At 38.3% G+C, this 21,220-nt stretch overlaps 1 protein-coding gene across 1 annotated transcript; it reads left to right on the forward strand.

Moving 5' to 3' along the window:
• The first annotated feature begins 4,333 nt into the window (after window positions 1-4,333).
• Window positions 4,334-21,210, forward strand: LOC146328142 (coiled-coil domain-containing protein 150-like). Its single transcript, XM_084716273.1, has 19 exons — window positions 4,334-4,804; window positions 5,086-5,264; window positions 5,757-5,825; window positions 5,926-6,042; window positions 6,127-6,256; window positions 7,863-7,906; window positions 8,905-8,997; window positions 9,435-9,530; window positions 9,651-9,775; window positions 11,129-11,306; window positions 11,393-11,461; window positions 11,579-11,671; window positions 11,908-11,988; window positions 13,606-13,766; window positions 15,014-15,107; window positions 16,686-16,834; window positions 16,944-17,070; window positions 17,551-17,733; window positions 21,067-21,210. Exons 1-19 carry the CDS (start codon window positions 4,450-4,452, stop codon window positions 21,208-21,210), a joined length of 2,487 nt encoding a protein of 828 aa, XP_084572399.1. The 5' UTR covers window positions 4,334-4,449.
• Window positions 21,211-21,220: the final 10 nt, after the last annotated feature.

The following is a 21,220-nucleotide window of genomic DNA, read 5'->3' on the forward strand; positions in this document are numbered from 1 at the left end:
AACAACAGCTTCTCCCCGCCCTACTATAAAGGGGCGCGGCCAAGAGCACGTTTCATGTGTGATGTTGCGTTCATTTACTGTCGCAAATTCCGCATTCAATCAGTGAAGGTATCGTTTCCAGAGACTGGGTCATTACCAACTGATTTTATTTGGGTCTCCAAATAAAGAGAAGACTATGGAAGAAATTCTGCAAATTTGGGATTTATATCTGCAGTGCACCTTTTATAATGTATTTAAAATCTGTATATATTTCTCTTTACTGATGAGAGGAAATAAAAACAATTAAATTGCCAGTTAACTCAGCCTAAATGCATTTATTAAACTTGTTCATGTCTTTAATAACACATGTTGAGAATGCAGAAATTGCAGAAATGTTAATTTGTGCAAAATTTAACTGAGGTGACCTATACTTGCTCTTATTCCCAATATTTATTGATAAGGCCTATTGTGAACTGGGTCGCAATGGTTTGTCTCATTTAAGAAGTGGGTCCCAAGGAAAAAAAGTTTGGGAAACACTGGTATAAATTGTACTCTACCCTAGCCTACCAATACTACACAGTATAACAGTATAGTATACTATACTTACGTCCAAGACATATCTTTTAAAATGCTTCATAAGTTGTTTGTTTATTTTAAGAATATGGGCTTTGGCCTTTATTCTAATAGGGACAGCTGAAGACGTGACAGGAAAGGGGGTAGAGAGAGAGGGAATAACACACAGCAAATGGGCCGTGAGTCGAGCCAGCGGTCGCCACAGAAGATCAACAGCCCCAACTGAGCTATAGGGGTGCTCCTGCATGCTGTGTTTTTTTTTAATCACAACACTAATTCAACTATTGTAAAAGGCATTACTGTATTAATTTTAATAATATAAATTAATAGCAGAATAATAGTAGAATATGTACATACCATAAAGTGAGGATAAATAAACTTTTTAATACTGAAATACATTAAAAAATAATAATAATAATAAAAAGATTTCAAAGTGCTTTAGTTTGGCCGTTTCCACTTAATGGTGAATGTTCTTACACTTACAATGTTGAAAGTAGATGATACTAAATTATATGTGCTGATGTGCTAAATTATGACAAAAAAACAAAACAAAACAAAACAAAACAACAACAACAACAACAAAACAAAACAAAAAACAGTCTGACTGGAAATTTTTTTTAGTACAAGAAGCAAGGACCTGCATGAGGCACTTCCACAGATGAAGACGTTTTCATTTCAGTGCTTGTTAGCTTTGTACTATCTGACCAATGTATATTTTGTCACTAATTAGCCTATATTGTTCCTAGAAGAGGAAAGTATTGTCTGACCAAGAAAAGAGAAAATTACGAGGAGCATTTGAAAGCACCATTGCTTCTACGCCACCTCATTCGTTTACAAACCACCGTGGATTTATGGGAATGGTAGTTTATTTCACATGTAAATAGACACTATGTAACGCATGGCGTGGGACTTTGGTTTAGCACAGCATTTTTTTTTATAATCTCCGTGGACCTTGAAACACGGTGCGCATTTTCCTTTTCACTTGTTTCATTCAGTGAAAGTGAGAAATACATCGCTGTGCCTCCATGCATGCCAGAGTCATAAGACATGAATGACTGCTGTAATATTTGCTGACACAGCGCCCCCATGTGGTTAAAGACCATGTGACATCGTATCATCCGAACTGCAACTAAAGCAGTACTCACTCTTATAGTCCAGTTAATATAATTGTCAGCAAGTGTCTGTTTTGGCCTCTTGAATGCCACAAATAGAAGCTTTGTAGGGCTAATATTATTTGGTGGGTGGGTGACTGAGTGAGTGAGCAAACAAATGAATAAACAACCACACCAAGAACACTGACATGAACTTTCACAAGCCATATATGACTTTTAAAAGTCATATATGGCTTTTAAAAGTCATATATGGCTTATAAATACCTTTAATTAATGAGAAGTGTACGTCTTTCTTTTTCTTTTTAGACCAAAAAAAAAGCAAACCAACAGTTTAAATTTGCCTGGTTTTGCTGCTTTTCCTGTCATTTCTTCATAATGCATTAGATGTGTTGGTGATACTGAGTTTGACATGCAGCATGCATAGGCCTTTTTAAGCAGTGTTGCAGATTACACAGTGACCTGTCCCAGACAATTAAATTCAGGTAGATGTCTTTAATTTATTTATTTAATTCTTAATTTTTTATATTGATTTTAGGTTGCCAACTTTACATCTGGCCAGGGACTACTGATGATAATTAGCCCTTTGGCTAATTCTGGAATATTTACAGTAATGTTTATTAATATGCACTCAACTTCACTTAGTTTTTTGAGGCAATTAGTTTGTACTGTAAAATCTAATAAGTCGAGTGTACTCAAAAAAATTATGCAGAGAAGCATTATTATACACATACAGGGCTACAGATTTTACAGATGTGTCAAAACACCTAAAGAATGAACATGTAGGAATGGGCATATACATCCCAGAATCTGATAAAGACATTGTCAAAAGAATTACAAACAAGTTGTCAGTATACAAGGCAGAAATGTTATAATCGTCAGTCCTCAGTGGGTAGAGCAGGTTAAAACAATAAAAGTAGTCACATGTTCAGAGTCTGCAGCTGCAATACAAAGTCTAAAATCAGGAGAAACATAAACTTAGAGGTATATTTGATGTTACTGAAGTTAGAGCATCTTACCACTTCTCTTGGATCAAGGCACAGTAGGAACTGAGGGATATGAAATGGCAGACAAACTGACTAAAAGTGCATTAAACAAAAGTGAAAATAATATTTTACAACTTTGTTTTGGGACAACCGAAGAAAAATCAACCATCCATCAGGGGATTATGACAAAATAGCAGGAAACTTGGAATAATGACACGAAGGGTAGGGATGAAGGTAGGAAGAATAGGACACAGGATTAAAGAATACTTTGTTTATCATAAAAAAAAGACTGAACCTGTACTTGATTCGCCCCTGTCTCTAAGAGCAGTTTCTCTACTTCCACGAGATTCACATTTATTTGATTCTAAGAGCCATGAAGGTCTTTTTTTCTTTAATCCTCGAAATGAATTGAAAAGTCATGATGCTACAACTCCGATGCAGTAGGTGGCGGCATGCAGCTTTAACGTTTGTAGCCCGACATTAAAACTAAAGAAGAAGTTGTTCTTGAACGCAGCAGAAAAAAAAGGAACTGCTACTGCGCGTTGCCATGGAGATAGATGCCGGAAGTACAGACTGTAACTGTGAGGAACAGTTGGGTTTTTATCCACTACTTTGAATGTTTGATTGTAAATTAGATTATTTCTTTCACCGTGACGCTATGTCGAAGCCTTTCATTCATAGTAAAACATGAGCCGAAAAACGATCGATTTCTCGGCTTTAGTCCGTGTCATGTTTCAGTTTGAGGATATTTACTGTGTTCTTAAGGATCAATAAATCATTCTGGCATTTCAAAGACCGGACAGTAGGTGACGTTAGTGTTTATAACTGTGGAATTTAGGATAATACATGTTACATTGAGTTACTAATTTTACATTTGAAAACTGGTCCCCGCTCAGTTCAGTTGTTTGGGAGACTGCAGCGCTGTTTTCCTATAAAACTCCAGCGGTGTTCTGTGGACTGAAAAACTAAACACCACCTTCAATCAGTATGAAGGTGAGTAGATAATAACTGAATTTTCATTTTGGGGCGAACAAAGAAGCCTCCCGTGAGTCACTGTGGTTACTTTTGAAACTAACATTATAGTTGTATTTTGAATGGGCATTTTTTTTTACAGCAGCCATTTTGACATGAAATAATGGGGTGAACAAAGGTGGTGTCGGTGATACTAGCTAATAAAGATTCTGTTCTGTGCAGGGCAGACAGAGTCAGGGTGCTAATAGAGTACATGTTGGCTCACTGGAAAAGATCTGCTACACCGAATATAACATGACCTTAATTAGTATAATTGGTATTTATCTTGCTATAGGGATAGAGCTACACTGATGAAGGTATGTTGTATAGTTGGTGTCAACTACAATTTTTAAAAAGTTCTCCAAGAAGTGGCAAATTTGTTATCACTGAGGTCACAGTGAAATACTTAGACTTGCACAGTCCACAGTAGATGCATTAGTTAAAGTGAGTAATGAAACTGAAAAGACCCTTAATATGAAGGAAGTGATGGCTATAGTTTTCTTTGACACAGAGAAAGCTTATGATTCCATGTGGCAAGAAGGTCTGTTAATTAAAACTGAAGTTAGGCAGAGGTGGACGGTTATACAACTGGATCATTGACTTTCTGTCAAAAAGAACATTTAAAGTAACAACTTTCAACTAAGTAAGTAAGCAACTTTCTGATTTTCCAGGAAGAAAAGTAATCATGGATAGAGCTTAAGAGTTGGCACAAGTACACCTACAAGAGCTGTACGCATGTCCTCTTCCACCTCCAACCCACCCTAACCTGCACGAAGTCCCCCTGTCAAAGAATGTCCCACTCAGCCATCTTGCCCCTCAGTGTTGGAGCCACAGCTCCAGAGACTCTGTCCCTTCTGCACCAGCGCCTGTTGTTGGCTGAAGAGGAGGCTAAAGCTCTTATTCAAGACATGGGTGCACTGGGGGTTTCCAGGGACCAAGTCTTGGGATCTGCAGAGAGAATGGGCACCACTCAACACCCTGTAAGTCCTGTGAAGATGCGTCACGTCAGTGGGGATGAAGACATGCTGTGGCAACAATGTGACTTGCTTGTGAGCCGATTGTGTCGGATGGAAAGTCTGTTGCAGACTCTCAAGCTCACTGTCTTCCGCCTGGAGACTGAGAGAGAGATGGATTCATCCCACACAGGTAATGGCTCATATGTGATCGTATTAATTAACTGAGATAAGGGAATAAATTAGTGATCTCAATAAGTTCATTAGTATGTGGCATCTACTGTACAATCAGGATACAGCAATGAGGAAAAGTCAAAACAATAGCAGAGATAGGGGCTACATACAAACAAGATACAATTTATCATCACAAAACTAAATTTATGGATATTAAGTAGAAAAAAAAATGAGTGGAAAGAAAAAGCAGGCACAACTGAATGTTCTCATTTCTTTTTTCCCCCGTTTTTCCGGGTGCAGCTCATCTGAAGCAGCAGCTGGCAGCGCTGCAGCAGCAGAGTGAGGAGGAGCATCAGGCCTCCAGGAGGGAGGTGATGAAACTCGTGGACCAACTTCAGCAGGCTTACCAGGAGAGAGATGAAGCTCGCACAGAGGCCCAGAGGCTAGAGGACACAGTAGAGGCAACTACTGCTGCCAAGGTAATACTATAATATATGTGTATACATACAGTGGGACTTGTTGTTTTCTGAGGTTAATTGTAGAAAACAAAAAGAAACAAACAATCTGGAAATGTAATGTTTTTTTAAACAAAATGGTAAAAGTACAAAAAACAATTTATTTCTTTTTTTTCTGATTTATCTTTCACACTTTACTTACTTTATCCGCTTTCTTGCTATTTTTTCTTGTCAGTTTTTGTTATTGGAAGATTGTCTGCTCTGTGCACAGTGCATGAAGACCAAATTACTTCAAACTGCTGTGGTCACTGTTTTCTTGACATAGAAAATACAACTTGTAGGTGTAAGGGGACATAAAATCTTTAGAAAGTGAAAGTCTTTGTGAACAGATGTCTTCTTTTTGAAAAATACGGGCATGGAAGACACCCTAAAATTATGGGCTGTGGGTGAAAAGTGAGCACTGTTATGGTCATCGTGTTGTGAGTTATGATTATCTCCATTTGTCTTTTGCTCCAGAGAGATGTGGCTTTAGCTGCAGAGGAGCTGAAGATTGTCAAAGTAGAAATGAGTCAGAAATTGATGGAGGTGAGTGGCTAATTATTTTAATTTATTGACTGTAAGCCATTTTTTATAAGTCCTGACCAACTGACAATGAACCATTTTAATGAAAGTTTCCTCTGGTTAGATAAAAGAGCAGATGAGGCAGGAGTCCGCTTGCTCCGTTGAAGCCATGAAATCTCATAGTGAGGTGCTCCAGCGGTTGGAGGAGATGGAGAGAGTGGTGGACATGGAGAGGAGACAGGTACATTATTTGTTTAGGAGAGCTCACTGAATGATGAGCATGTGTAAACAGCAGCTTACCTGTTGTCCACCTCTGGCTTCCCAGGCTCTGCTGCTGCAGTCGGACTGCCAAGCCTTGCGTGTGGAGGTCCAGACCAGCCGGCAGCTATTGGAGGAAGAAAAGGACAGAGGGAGACAGCTGGAGGGACACTGTCATCAGCTCAAAGAACAGACAGGTTAGGAGTATCAAGAGAAACAAAACCAGTCAGCTGTGGCTCTGATACAGCTATACTGCTGTAGGGCTTGTCAGGAAAAAAGCACAAATTACAGTATATTTGACTCAGGCCAGTCATGTTATATCATCATCATGTCAGATTCCTTGTGGTCACCTGCAGCATATTGCATAGTCAGGTCTTCTCTCACAGGACTGATAGTCGTCCTAAGCTCCACTTTAAAAGCTGTGAAATGCAAGATTTTTTAAAATGTAAAAATCATTGACATATATTAGAAATGGGCAAAATGAGAGGTCCGTAAAAGTGAAGCCAAAACATCTAGATTGCCCCCTGATGGCTGTTTGAAATGTAGGTCATAAATCCTGCCCACCTTATGTTAATAGATAGGATGTTGGCCAAACTAAAACATCAAAGAACATGTCAAAACTTTTGTTCATTCTTCTCATGCATTTATTTTTAATTTGTTATTTGATGCTATAAAAAGCATGTTTCATGTTGTGATTGACAGCTGAGACCTGCTGGTGATTGGGTTGGCCAGTTGTATGGGCAGGAACTTGAAAGCACAGCTCCAACTCCGATCACTTCAGTGCAGACTGTGGCTCCACCAGCACAAGATGGCAGGACTCGTATCTGGGATATTTTGGCTTCAGTTTTGGACAATGGGAGGAAGTGGAACTGTGGTGTCCATCTTTATTTACAGTTAATGTTAAAAATACAACCTGAATCACAAAATGGAGATTTTTACTGAGCTGTATAGGTGTTGGTGCAGAGATTCAGAGTGTCTATTTGCACCTATTTGGCTACTTACACCCAGTTCCCTAGTTTAGCTATGAAGTGCAACAAAGTCTGTGTAGAGAGGAGTTGGTGGTGGATGAATTGGATAAAACACAGGACTCTCCCCCAGAAGGGCAGTTTGAGGCATTAGCAGTCAGTTTTTACTTACATTTTTTAGACTTTTTTTGACTTATTATTTTCATTTTTTAAAAATTGTTTTCTGTTTGTAGTCACAGTTTGGTTAGGTTTAGGAAATTATGGTTTGTCCTTACCATACAAATAGCATTGTTTGCTACTGACCCCTGGGTGCTAATAGCCTAGACTTTCTTTAAACTTTGGACAGAGGGCGGGCTAGTTTTTTTTTCCCTTGCTTCCTGTCCAGCACTACACTAAACTAACCATCTCTCAGCTGTTCATATTTAAGAGAGATAATGAAAGTGCTATAAACCTTCTGGAAAAGTTAAATTATTTCTTTAAGCTTGCATCTTAAGGAAAGGCTGAAATTCATGTTATTTGCTTGCTTTCATTGTTGTTGTTTTTTTTTAATATGAAAACATTACGACAGTAACTATCAAATCAAGTTTCTTGTCATATATACCAACATATAGTGAAATTGTTTGGTGCCAAGCTCCAGAACAATCTAACAAATAGATACATTAAAATGAAACACTGAAACAATATGAGAGTATAATCAATATCATTTTTAATGTGATTTTGATTTATATAAGGTTAGTCGACAAGCAGCTCCACATATCATATTTGCAATTGTAATATTTCTCAGTGCTACATAAGATGTTTGAATGTTGAACTGCATTTTTCTGTTTGATTTTCACAGCAATGAAGGACTCCCTTGTGTCCCAGCTGAAAAGTGAACTGAAAGTAAGTAGAGAGAGACACCAGTGAATAAAAAAGTCTTAAAAAGTCAGTGAAATCTCATCTGTATGATCATGTTATGATGCTGTGTTTCTGCTTGTGAATATTGCTGCTGCCACTGATGCATGCTTTTATTACCTGCAGCATTGACTACAGTAACGCTCTACTGTCTGGTCTTCCTAAGAAAAACATTGCTCAGTTACAGTTTTTACAAAACTCAGCTGCACGTGAGCTGACGAGGACCAGAGAGAGAGCACACATTACACCAATTTTAAAGTCTCTACATTGGCTTCCTGTGTGCTTCAGAATTGATGTTAAGATCCTTTTATTGGTTTCTAAAGCTCTTAATGGTCTTAGTCCTACTTATTTATCAGATTTGCTTTTATCGTATGAACCCGCAGGTCTTCAGGTAGCGGCCTTTTGATCATCCTCAAAGTTAGAACAAAAACCCACGGTGAGGCATCATTTTATCACTATGGTCTGTGGAACAGCCTGCCTGAAGACCTGAGGGCCACAGAGAGCGTTGATGTTTTTAAAACCAAAATCAAGACCTATCTTTTTAGCCTGGCTTTTAATTGAACTTTACCTCTTTATTTATTTTGTATTTATTATTATTATTATTGTGTATTTATCTATTCATTTACTTTTATCAATCTGTTTTCTAGCTGGCATATTCTTCTATTTTGTTACTTATTTATTTTATCTTATTTTATCTTATTTATGTACTTATTTATTGATTGATTTAAAATAGTTTTCTATTTTGAGTTTTTATCCTGCCTCTGGTGTTTCCTCACTTATGATAGTGTTTAGTCTTTTTTTTTTTTTTAAGTACTCTTCTTATTTTAGTCTTTACCGTTACAAAGTCTTTGCTTTATATGTGTGTGTGCTGTGTGAAGCACTTTGTGTTGCACTCTGTTTACATGAAAAGTGCTATATAAAGTTTGATTGATTGATTGATTGATTGATTGATTGATTGATATTGTATGTGTGTATGCTGTGTTCAGAGTGCTCATGCGATTCTTCAAAGGCAGCAGATGGAGAACAATAAACTGCTGAAAGAGGGCAGAGAGCTGAGAGTTGCTGCTGACAGACTCCAGGTCAGGAACCTCATAGCAATACTTCTTTCTTCTTCAACAGGTTTTTTTTTGTTTTTTTAATACCATCTTACCGTTTAAGTCTGTGGGGCTCTTGTATGTTTCATATGAGGTACATGAGGGTGTCCCGAGTATATCTGCTATCTTGTAAGAGGTCCTTCGCTGAGAAAAGGCTGAGAGCCACTGGTTTAAAATAAAACTTTGAAAGTTCAATAATTCATAATTTACTACAACAACTATGTAGAAACACCTTTGTCCTGTCTTTTTTTTTTGTTTTTTTTTTTTTTACAGATTTACTGCTTTTGGTGTCCTAAAGTACAATGTAATAGTGATACTTTCTGCTGATGTCTAATGCCCTGCACTCTTCTTTGTGTATATATTATAATATATATGTGTGTAAAAACATATATAACATATCTTTGTATGTATATTATAAACAGAGCCTGAACAAACAGCTGCAAAGTCAGTGTTCCCAGCTTGGTTCTGCATTGAGTTCACTCACAATGGAGAATGAAAAGCAGCAGGCAAGCTTAAAGGTATTAAACACACACACACACACACACACACACACACACACACACACACACACACACACACACACACACACACACACACAAAACCAAACAGCATGACTCTCTTCTTTCTGTGTCTTTCAGGCCGAAAGGAGTCGTGTGGTCAAGCAACTTCAAGAGCAAGACCTGCTGCTGGAGGCAGCCAGATGCAACATTCACACTGAGCTGCAGGTGGCGCTAACAGATAAAGCTAACCTGCAGCTGGTGCTGTGAGTCTTTTATGGTTAACACTCAAATGTCACACTTTTAACTGATGACATCAGTTTGTAAATGTGGTAGATCACTGTGATTGCTACTGACTGGGAGCACTGATGCTATTTTTCACACCATCTTATTGCTGTAATCATGACAGACAGCAGATATGAAGGAAATTAACAAGTGACACACTGTGTGTAAGTGCTCAAAACACTACTTTTTATTGCAAAACTCACATAAACAAGGTTTAGTGCGGCATAATCCTGTCTGAGAGATGGATGTTGATGTAACTCTGAAACTTTAAAGATAAAATATATGTTAATTTGTCACATGCAGTGGTGGAAGAAGTAATCAGATTCTTCACTTAAGAAAAATAGCAATACCACATTGAAAATACTGCTATACAAGAAAATGTTCTTCATACAAAACTTTACTTAATTAGAGTAAAAGTACTCACTGTGCAGTAAAATTGTCCCTGTCAGTGTTTTTACTATTGTATCTGATGTTTTTAGATAAATATTACTGTTGCATTTATTTTTCATTTTACTGGTATAAGGTCGAGCTAATTTCAACTACTTTATAAACTGTTGGGTAGTTTAATCTACAGAAATGCATCATATGAGAAGTGCATAAGATCATCATAATATGATGAGCATGTTGTTGTCCTGTGAGAATCACGCACCTCTGAAAAGCAAACCTTTCATGGTGTCTGTTTTTCAGCTTTGTGACGATGCATTTTCCAGCAGATCCAGAGGGTTTTAAAGAGTTTATTTAGCTTAAGAAGTAGGAGATGTTCTTGACCCACAAAGGAAACCTTCAGTTTATCACAGTTCACAAATTTTGAGATACATGGTTTTCACTGGACAGGAATAATATGAAAACTAGAATTCTGAAAAGTAACTATGTCTGTCTTATGGCTCTTGCTGTTTCTTCCCTTGGTTTTTCAAGTTCACTGCCCATAAGAGATGAATACTGACAGGATAGGAAGAAACTAACATTTGAAAACAGTAAGGTTAGACAGATATATTGGTTTGCAAAGAATCATGCTAATATTATTAATTTATTAAAAATCAAAGCCAGTATCTGTGGTCCTTCTCTGATATGAGGTTTTGCGGTTTTAGACTGTTTGTTGGTGTCAGTATTTAATGAAACCTGTCTCACTCTGAACTTCTAAATATCACCTAAAATAATGTTAAACATCTGACATTCAGTTGAGACATTCAGTGTCATCCGATGGTCTTACACTGATGCTAGTGATGTATTATGGACATTAAATAATCAAATTAGAAATAAAAACAAATGGAGAAAAGTGTATTCGGTTTTTGGAACAATTGATTTTCAGATATAAAAAATCTGTCTCTCCTTAGAGAGAGTCTCAAAGACAAACATGACCAGCTCCTGCAGAGCTCCTCCATTGCACAAGAGATGGCGGTCACTCAGAGGGAACTATTGGAGCAAACCATTGAGAGGCTGCGGGGGGAGCTGTGCACGGCCAAAAAAGAGGAGGAGGCAGTGAGGAAAGACCTTGAGGATTCAAAAAATGAGGTATATCAACAAATGCAGTACTACTTTTGCATGTTGAACAAAGAAGTAAAACAATCTCTCCTGTTCCTTCTCTCCTTGGCCACCAGTTACGTCTTGTCGTCACAAAGCTGGAGGATGAGCGAAGAAGTCTGGAGACACAACTTAGCAAGGCCAAGGTAGGATTGGCTAAATACCATCCCACCTTATGTACTGCCTTAAATATCTTATTCATTCTCCTGCTGGTAATAGTACTAACTGTCCATGTTGGTGACCTGTGAACCTGTGATTGGCAGCAGGAGGCGGAATCTCTGAGCTCAGCCTTACAGAGCCAGCAGAATGAGAACAGGAGGCTCATGGGAAAGGTGGTTGCTTTGGAGCAGCAGCAGGTGAGAGACGGGTCACTGTTGCTATCATTTTTACATTAAGCATTTCATCCGTCATTGTGGTTCTATTTACACATACTTACAGTATTTCTATTTCTATAATGGTTCAGTTAATGGTGCCAAAATCTTGCCTGGCAAAATCCCTTAGATGGAGCCAGTTGTTCTGATTCTGTGTGTGTGTGTGTGTGTGTGTGTGTGTGTGTGTGTGTGTGTGTGTGTGTGTTTATGGCTGTACGCAGCATGCAGTTCAGCAAGTGGACCAGATGCTGAGGGAACTAAATGACAAGAACAAGATGGTGTATGAGAAGGAGAAACTTAAGGTGCAGCACACACACACATACTGACCAGACATCGATTTTGGCTGCTCATTTCTTAAATGATACTTCAAGTAACACTCTCAAAGATTGTGTCCTCTTTGGCAGCACCCATGGCGATCAGCAGCAATTGCAGTTTTGCTTTTAGACCTCACTTCCCAGAGGTCATCGTCTGTAGTGACAATGTTCAGCCGTAGTAACCGTTCACTAGCAGTGCTTGCAGAGGCTGGAAAGAAGCGTACACCGCTTCACACACAACTGAGTTGAGGAGCAAGTCTGTTGCATTTGCTCTGCCTATCTCTCTGGTTGACCAACTACTGCTATGTCATAGAAAATACATCACTAACTGAGCACCCTTGTGATTTTCTCTGGGAATGTAACCACAGACACCCAGTTTGTATACTGCAAATGCAAGGCTTCATCACTGAGCCACAGGGTGAATCACCATTGTTTTACCCTATTTGACGATAGATAGTGACTTACCTGATGTTTGTTTCAATGAAAATCAAGATTTTTGAGACTTAAACTCAATGCACAACTATACAGGTAAACTAACTGAACTAAAAATGATTTAGTTGGTTTTCTGAACACTGGGAGGCAGCAGAAATAAGTTGTTTGTATAATTAGACTGTACATATTAACCCCATAAAGCTAATAGGGGACACAAGTTAGTAAAAGTTTTGTATATTATTATTTAGTATTCATTTGGAGTTGTGCTCGTCTCCAACTGATGTATGTGCATCCAATATTCACTGTCCTTTCAGCTCTGGTTGTACACAAACTCTTTAGAGAAATGTCTGACTGCTAAATGCTCTACTGTGTTCACCATTTAGTAGCTAGCCTTGTCTGTCATGCTTTAGGAAATCATCACAGTGAATCAACAGCCTCAACATGGACATACACATAGATCATTTTAACAAACAAGCATTGTACTGTTATATCCACACATCAGTTCATTGACTGCCCAATCAAGGGCTTTTATCTGCCCCCGAGTCTTTAAAGTTACACTCCCTCCTCCCACACCTGATGGCACATAACATAACCCAGAAACACCAGAACTGAGAAATTGAACATTTATTATGATTTATTATAATTGCAGGCATAGATACTATGCTTTTTTAAAAAAAAAATCTGCCTTATGAATGAAATATGAAGAAGGTGTTCTTGTTTTTTTTTTCTCTTTGGATGGTACAAATGCAACAGCACAGCTCCCCCCCCAAGAAGATTTGCCTTGAAGATGCATGTTGTGATCTTTCTTGCAAAAATACTCTTCAAGTTGGAGCATGTGTTAGTTCCTCCTCTGAGACTATAGTTTGATTGACATGGTTGCCAAAGCACAATGCACTATCCTTAACTGAAACCATTTTTACTCATAAAAGAAACATTATTATATAAGCTTCTAATTTTTGCTTTTATATGATAATCACACTGGGTTAGCAGACTTAAGAGAACTCAAGAAACAACAGACTTTTATTTCTGATAAACAAGAAATCTTAGACACTAGCATTTCCTTTCTTTCAAAAACATTGGTTTAACATCAGCACAGCCTCTGATCAAGTGTACTTACAAATGAACAAATCTGACCTCACAATGAGCATTAACATCACCTGTTTTGTGCTGTAGATCAGTGAGCTGGAAGGTGTCTGTGGTCCTGCTGGGGGTGTTGTCAGTCAGACCCTTGAAAACATCCTGGTCCCCCAAACCCGACTCCAACTTAATGGTCAGACCCTGCAGCAGGAGCTCGGGGGAAGAGAGCAGGAGCTGGACACGCTCAAGAGGGACAGGTCAGTACAGGTTGAAAAAAAAATCAGTTCACTTATTATTATTTTTAAATAGATTTTTTGATTCCTGAATCATTATGTTACATAACTAGGGCTTAGTCTGTTGCCTCAATGCTAACACATAATGGGAAATACCATTAACACATTGGAAGTTAGCATCACAATTGCAATGATATTATCTTAACAATCTATTTTAATTCACATGTTTAGCATAAAACGCCATGTGTGCTCTGACTTACAGGCATACATTTCCTCTGCTCAGTGGATAATAACTGCTGATTTTACATTGCTAACTCAGTCAACACTCATCACTGACCAGCCACAGCAACTTCAAAGGGTCTAACTCCAACTCAAAATTTCCAATGGGTTCAAACTTACAGCCACCACTAGGGGGAGACATTGTGTGCCAGGAGAGAGCAGCAGAGTTAAGCAGTCCACTTCAAAATGTATACACGTGTATTCATTGTATTGCACATTTTATTTACCACTTTTATATACAGTCAAGTTCAGTTTCATATGTGAGGGGTTTTAATGTAGACGCTCACATTTGGCACATATTTTCAGGACCTCTGTTCACTTTGGCCAAACAGTGCCTAACTTATTTTATTTATTATTTTCTTGGTGCATGCTTCATGAGCAGGAACAGCCAAATGTAGCTGTTTACTTCAGAAGGTATGGTACTGTATTTCCCACTTTTCTGAAATAAAACTCAAAGACTGGCTGACATGAGATGTGGATTGTGTCTGGAAATAGAACTCATCATATTCAGTCTCTAGAAGTTTTCCCCACTGTCTAGTGAAAAAAAGGTAAACTGTAATACTGAATCATAATAATTGTGGAATCACTATAAATATTGAATTGGCACCCAAGTACATACACTATCACTATCACTATCAAATCAGGAGCTCATCCTAGATTTACAAGTCAGAACTGAACACTGCATCTTTGGATGGAGACGCACTATGAAGTGTCCACCGGTTCCTGCACCTGTTTGTCCTGTGACAATCTATAAATGCAATCAGTGCAACGTCCAGACTGTAAATGTTATTTAAGTACTGTCAGATAAGATTTTATCCTGACACTTTAAGTAATCTGTTAAGGCAAACTACACTGTTGTTTTACTGCACTGTCATAATATGATACTCTGTAAGGCAGAATTTGACAGTTTAAAATCCTACACGGATGTATAGAGTGTGTGTATTTGGGTCATATTAAGCTGCTGTGTAATTGGTCATGTTATGTGTTGCCAGGCTGCAGGCGCAGAGGGAAATCAGAAGACACCAAGTAGAGGTGGACAAACTCCAGAGACTCCTGACATCCACTCACTCCAAGAACAAAAGAGCTGTAAGGACACACCACTTCTTTAACACATGCACTTAGACACACACTTTATATAGGCTGTTCAAGCTCTTTTTAAAAGTTGTTTGTTTTGTCATTATTCATGTCAAGAAATGCCTGTGAAAACAAGGTCAGCAGGATTGGTAACTAGTTAGTGAAAGGCCAGGAGGATATGTTCACTGTAACTTCACAGTCCTGTGAATTGAACTAATCTGATGCTGATATATCTCAAATGCTTTCCTACAGTCATCAGTTAAATTTACTGTATACTTTTAGTACTTTGACTGTTAGTTTAAAATGCAAATGGCAAGCACAGCTGAAAAAGATTCAAAATCTTCTGGATGAATTATACAATGAACATATTCTATAGAAATCATACTGTTACGCTCCCTGCGTCAGTTTGTTTGTTTCAATTATTTGTGAGTTTGTTTGAGAATTTGTATAAATAAAGCAAAACTTCAACTGAAACAATTAGAGCCTTAAAGGAATATTTCTTTGAGATTTGTTTGGAAATACACTTAGTTTTCTTACCCAGAGTTAGATGAGGAGATCAACACTGATGTCGTGGCTGCATGATGTGCCAGACTCTTTCTTTGTCAGGAGCAGCAACTTCCTGTAGTCTCTGCTGGTTGCCTGGAAGATGAGACTCCAGTACAGTGGTGCATGTCCTGCATGTTTTAGATGTTTCCCTGCTCCAACACACCTGATTCAAACTCATCATCAAGCCTCTGCAAAAGCCTGACAACAGCCTGATCGTTTGAATCAGGTGTGTTGGAGCAGGGAAACATCTAAAACATGCAGGACAGGGGATCCTGAGGACCAGGGTTGGGCACCACTGCTCCAGTAAGTCACTGCGCTCAGTCCAGAACCAGTCCCCCCCTCTATATGCTAAGCTTAGCTAACCAACTGCTGGCTGTACATTTACCGTACAGACATGATTGGTATTGATCTTCTCGTGTAACTTTTGTCAAGATTAAAGGGTAGTTTGTGTTTTTTGAAACAGAGTTGAATCAGGTACATATTCATAGCCAAACCTCAAAATTATATTATAGCTACCTAAATAAAAAGAATTAATTAGTTTGAGTGTACAATATACTTAGAATATTTTAACTGCTTTACCTTGCCGCCAGACAGCCATTTCTGGCAAGAAACTGCCATTATATAAGTCAGGTCTCTCTCACTCAGCCTCTCAGGGCCCTTAAAATCTAGTTTTATGCCTGTATTATTTCAGTTGATATTACCTTACATGATATTATCTTACTCAGCTTATATTCCTAAGTACATTAATGATGAATTAACTCACAACAAACTGTGGGGTGTGCAGTACTGTTGCCAAAATATAATGAAGGTGCCATGTATAGTCTGCTGTGTGCTGCGTGGGAACTCATAGTTGACAGGGTATATGAGCAGTTTATAAAGAAGGGGAGTGGCATGTGGTAAATGGGGGCACACAGCTCATTTTTATTTTCACGTGTCCCCATACTGGGTTAATGCAGTTACTATTATTATCATGGGTGCATGATTAAAACTGTGTATTCACATTGTGCGTGTCTGAATGTGTGTATGTGGATGCCAAACTTCCAGCTGGAGTCTGTACAAAAGGCCTTGGTTACAGCCAAAGTGGACAACAAGAGGCTGGCCCGGAGTGTGGAGAAGGCTGTGTTGACCAACAGCAGTTTACTCAGCAAACTGGAACAAGCTAGAGACCAGTACCAGGCCACCATCACACTGAGGTATACTTCAGAAAACTGCTCCGTGACGTGTGGATGAACATGTACGTGTGAACAAGACATATGGCATGTATTAATGACGTCTTTGCATGTCTGTCACCGTATATTTCAGAAATGAAGAGCTAAGTGAGGCTCGGACAAAGATTAGTCATTTGTCTGAAGAGTTGGACGCTGTAAATCAACAAACAAAGAGAGACTATGAATCTTCCATGAAGACGCTGCATCGGGAAATCTCAGAGGTACCAAATGGCAGAAATGATTCATTGTGTTACATAGATTTTTTTTTTTTTTTTTGAGGAAATTCTGTGCAGGTACAAGATATTCCACCGTGAATTATCACATCCTGTGAAGTCCCTGATTAAAAAGTATCCCCACCTCAGACTGCTGTTGAAAGACTTGAGAGTAAAAGTTTTAAGCTGCCAAAAACAATTTAAATCTGCGGTGAGATTTACTGAAGTGTGTAAATATATATTGATGTGCGTAATCCTTATTGAAAATCCTTACCTCTGACTGTGATGTTTTCTTTTGATGAAGTGTGCAAATCAGTAGATGCTGCCAGGCTTCTGTATTTACATCGTCCATACTTTCTCAAACTTCGTTAGCTACTGATTCATCAATGTGAAATAAATAATAAAATCATACCAGCACTCTTCTGGCATCTTGTGCCTCATGGTTTATCATTTTACCTCATTTTGTGAATTCCCTGTCTCCCTGCCTAGCTAAAAATGACAGTCAAGGATTCGTCAACTGGACCGAGTGACCTATCCAAGGCCAATCAGGAGCTCTGCCAACGGGTGTCTGAGCTGGAGTCCAAACAGAGAGCATGTATCAGAGAACAGAGAAAGCAGCTGGGGCAGCAGCAGAGGAGCAGAGATTTACAGGACAACTCTCAGAAAGTTGAGGTAATGTTACTCCACATTGTACACAGTATCATCAAGATATTTAGGTGCATTTTTCCCTCCTTCATCAACCACAGTTCCCACGTTACTTTATGCTGTTAACAAAGTAATCTGAAAGCTGTTATTGAGCCATTTGGAGTACATGCATGGTTTTCATATTCTTTTGAAAGGTAACACTCTGAAGTATTTTCCCCCATCATTCAGAATCACTGTCAGTGCTACTTGTATTGAGTGGTATAAGTTTGAACACACTTAAGTGGAAGGTTTTATTTGTGCCTGAATTTTGCTGATCTGACTCATTAGCTCGAGAACACAGTGGGACCAAAGCATTTAGCCTTATCTAGTCCCAAGTGTAAACAAATGTGATAACAATACCACAGAAAATGAATAATTACATGTTTTTCTAAGGTTATGTAACAGCATTTTCTAAAAAAAACAAACAAGGCAATTTAGTGACCCCCAAAATCCCTGATTCAGAGTAACTGAAGCACAGACACATCATAGTGCTTTCGACAAGGACATTTACGTTTCCAGTTTGTAATAAATATGTTACTGGATTAGATTGACTTGATCTTTGCTGGTGAAACAGGACTGTGTTTGTCATACTATCATTGATTGATGGATTACTACAAAGCTTCAGTGGTGAGTTGCCTTAGTTTGTAATTGTTTGTTTGCTTGTTTGTGATGTTGATTGTACCTGTTGTTGTAATTGTATCTTGAAACAGTTGGCATCGATCAAAACACAGGAATCTCAGTTTTCTAATGGTATGTTACATGAATATACATGTTTCTATAGTAGTTGGGCACTTTGAGTGGGAGAGCAAACATCTGCTGTGCAGTATGTGAGTATTTATCGACAAACCAGTAGATTTTACGTAATCCATGCCCCTTTCCTTTAAAACTTTCATTAAGAAACAGGAACTATTCAGGAATTCTGGTTTGCTGTAGCTGTAATGTTGCCCAGGTGGAAACAGTTTTGAAGTCAGATTGTACAGTGCCAGAAACAACTTGTGATAATGTGATAATGTAAAGGAAAAAAAAGGTCTGGCAATTTGCAATAAATTGGGAAGAATTCAAGAGAACTGTGGTCCTGAGAGGAAAGGGGGAGGACAACGAAAAACATGAGTCTCCTGGGAAAATCTGGAAGGTTTGCAAGCATATCTGCTACATGTGCGTCAGAGAGTAATGTGGCGACCGCCCACAATTCCCATGATGCCTACATTTTTTTGCATTCCAAAATACAACTGTTGCTTTTTGTTAGTGTTTGTGATGTGATTGTTCAGAAAGTGGTGGTTTATGTTCGTATGTAATTGTCATTTTTGTGTCAGTTTATAGTTTTAACCATTAGTATAGTGTTACATATCCTGAGGCTAGCTGTATTTTCCTACTGTGATTGAGAGTTCTTGGTTTCTGCCTTGCACTTTAGTGAAGACTTAAAGACATTGTGAAGCTCCTTTTAATTTTTCATTATGTACCTGAATGTTTCGCCAGTTTTGTTGGCTGGCGTACAATCACTACAATTACTGGTTAAACCTCTTAGATTGGACTGCACTCATACTTCAACAGAAACACTGTGTAGTTTACAAGTTCCATTTATCTATTCCACAAGCAGCAATATTTTATGCATGGTTGGTTGTACTAAGCACAATAATTTTGACATGGGTGAGCCGTTGAATGTAAAGAATGTAAAAATAAAAAGGCTCATTAGTTTATTCACTTCCTGCAACAAAGACCTTTGAGGCAAATTTGTGATATTTGGCTGTGTAAATAAAATTAACTTGGCCTCATAAGATCTGATATTCAAACTGTCCAAACACTTAACAATTGATGGCTCTCCTTATAAATTCCCTTGCAAACTTCATGAATTTTATATAATCATCTTTTCTGGAAACTTGGGGGGAATTTTCCACCTCTGCATATATAAATACATCAAAGAACAGACAAAAACAATGGAAATTAAACTTTGAAAGTTGTTTGCCATACCCATAGCCCCCCTTGTCCTACTGAATTAACAGTGTAGCTCAATGCAGGACAGGTTAGACAACCTAGGTTGGCACTTAGCGCAGTAAGCCAGACCTGAGCATTTAGTGGAAGTATATTGTTGTTTCTATGCTGAAATAACTCTCATTCCCAAAGCAATCCACCTAGCATGTCTGTCCTTTTTTAACAACCAATGAAACATTAAATTGCCAGAACTTTATGGACTTACGAGAGTCCACACTCGACTTCATACCATTCAATCTAGGTGAGATCCTGAAACACAGGGAGGCTTCCACAAATGTGCTTAACACTGTATCTTAGCAAGATTTAAAAACATTTTAAAAATTGTATCTTTATCTTCATCGAATCACTGCAACCACAAGAGCTCCTTGGGTATACAGTGATAAATGTGCACATGTAGACTATTTTTTACAGAGGAGAGCTTTAAGTGTTTTTGCAAAACATTATGATGTCACAGTGAAGCTGATCTTTGACCTTTTAGATGTAACATGTCATCACCTCAACATTTGATCTTATTTGATATTTGTTAGAAATTTTGTTATAATTATCACCAATAGGGATCATACGATCCCTTGCACATGTGCATGTACCAAGAAGTTCTCTATCTTCCAAGTTGACTTCTGCTGTATACAGCTCACTGAATTTGCACAATAGCGTTTCTCCCGCTTACCCGCCAGCGAGTTTGGCCCATAAACTTTACATTGTGAACTTGTTTGCAGTTCAGAGTGAATTGTCAAGTTTTACAGAAGTTTTTCACTGCAATACCATGAGTGTCCACAGGGAAAAACTGGAAGCAAGCAAACAGAATTAAAAAATAATTTGCCTCTAACCATAGACTACCAGTTATATTTTCTCTCCATGAGGCACACTGGTAGGGGCTTGAAATAGGCTTTCTGTGTTGTATCAAGTTTTTCTTTTATACATCTATGCTTTTGCTCCAGGCAGAGCTGGACGTCTGGACTACAGTACCGACCTTGCTGCTATGAGTTTTGCACTTCTGGACTACAACATTGTAAATGTTTAGAATAGAAATGCAAGTTTATTTAACTGTCTGACATCAGATGTTAAAAAAAAGAGGTCACGATATTGTTTCAATTAATTGTCACCTGGTTTTTATTTTTATTTCAGTGAACTAAAACTAAACTAAATCTAGGTGTGAAAAAAAACATTTTAGTTAAGTATGATAACTTAGCCCAGTTTACAGTGCAGCAGACAAGAGGAAACTTCTGGCAGATTGATTGTAACGGATTTAACTGGTAATCTTGCTTTATAAAACACCCCGCTGGTTTACACAGCTTGTCGGTGTTGTAAATACATTCCTGCTGGGTTTTACAGGTTTTACATAAACGGGAGGCAGAGTGGGAGAGGTGGACCTCTACCATCCAGCGCTGGGAAGCCAAGAGAGAGCTGGCTCACATCGCTGGAGCATCCAAGCCTGTGAGGAAACAGCTGAAAACACAATCACCTGATAGTAATTAACACACCTGAA

This window comes from Lutjanus erythropterus, chromosome 4, assembly GCF_056507025.1.
Source record: "Lutjanus erythropterus isolate fLutEry1 chromosome 4, fLutEry1.hap2, whole genome shotgun sequence".
Taxonomy (NCBI): Eukaryota; Metazoa; Chordata; class Actinopteri; order Lutjaniformes; family Lutjanidae; genus Lutjanus; species Lutjanus erythropterus.

What these genes read in the sequence shown, in the direction of transcription:
- LOC146328142 (XM_084716273.1), top strand. Translation starts at nt 4,450, where the DNA reads ATGTCCCACTCAGCCATCTTGCCCCTCAGTGTTGGAGCCACAGCTCCA. An exon ending in AGCTGAAAAGTGAACTGAAA is followed by an intron (nt 7,907 to 8,904) that starts GTAAGTAGAGAG and finishes TGCTGTGTTCAG; the next exon opens with AGTGCTCATGCGATTCTTCA. An exon ending in AGCAGCAGGCAAGCTTAAAG is followed by an intron (nt 9,531 to 9,650) that starts GTATTAAACACA and finishes TGTGTCTTTCAG; the next exon opens with GCCGAAAGGAGTCGTGTGGT.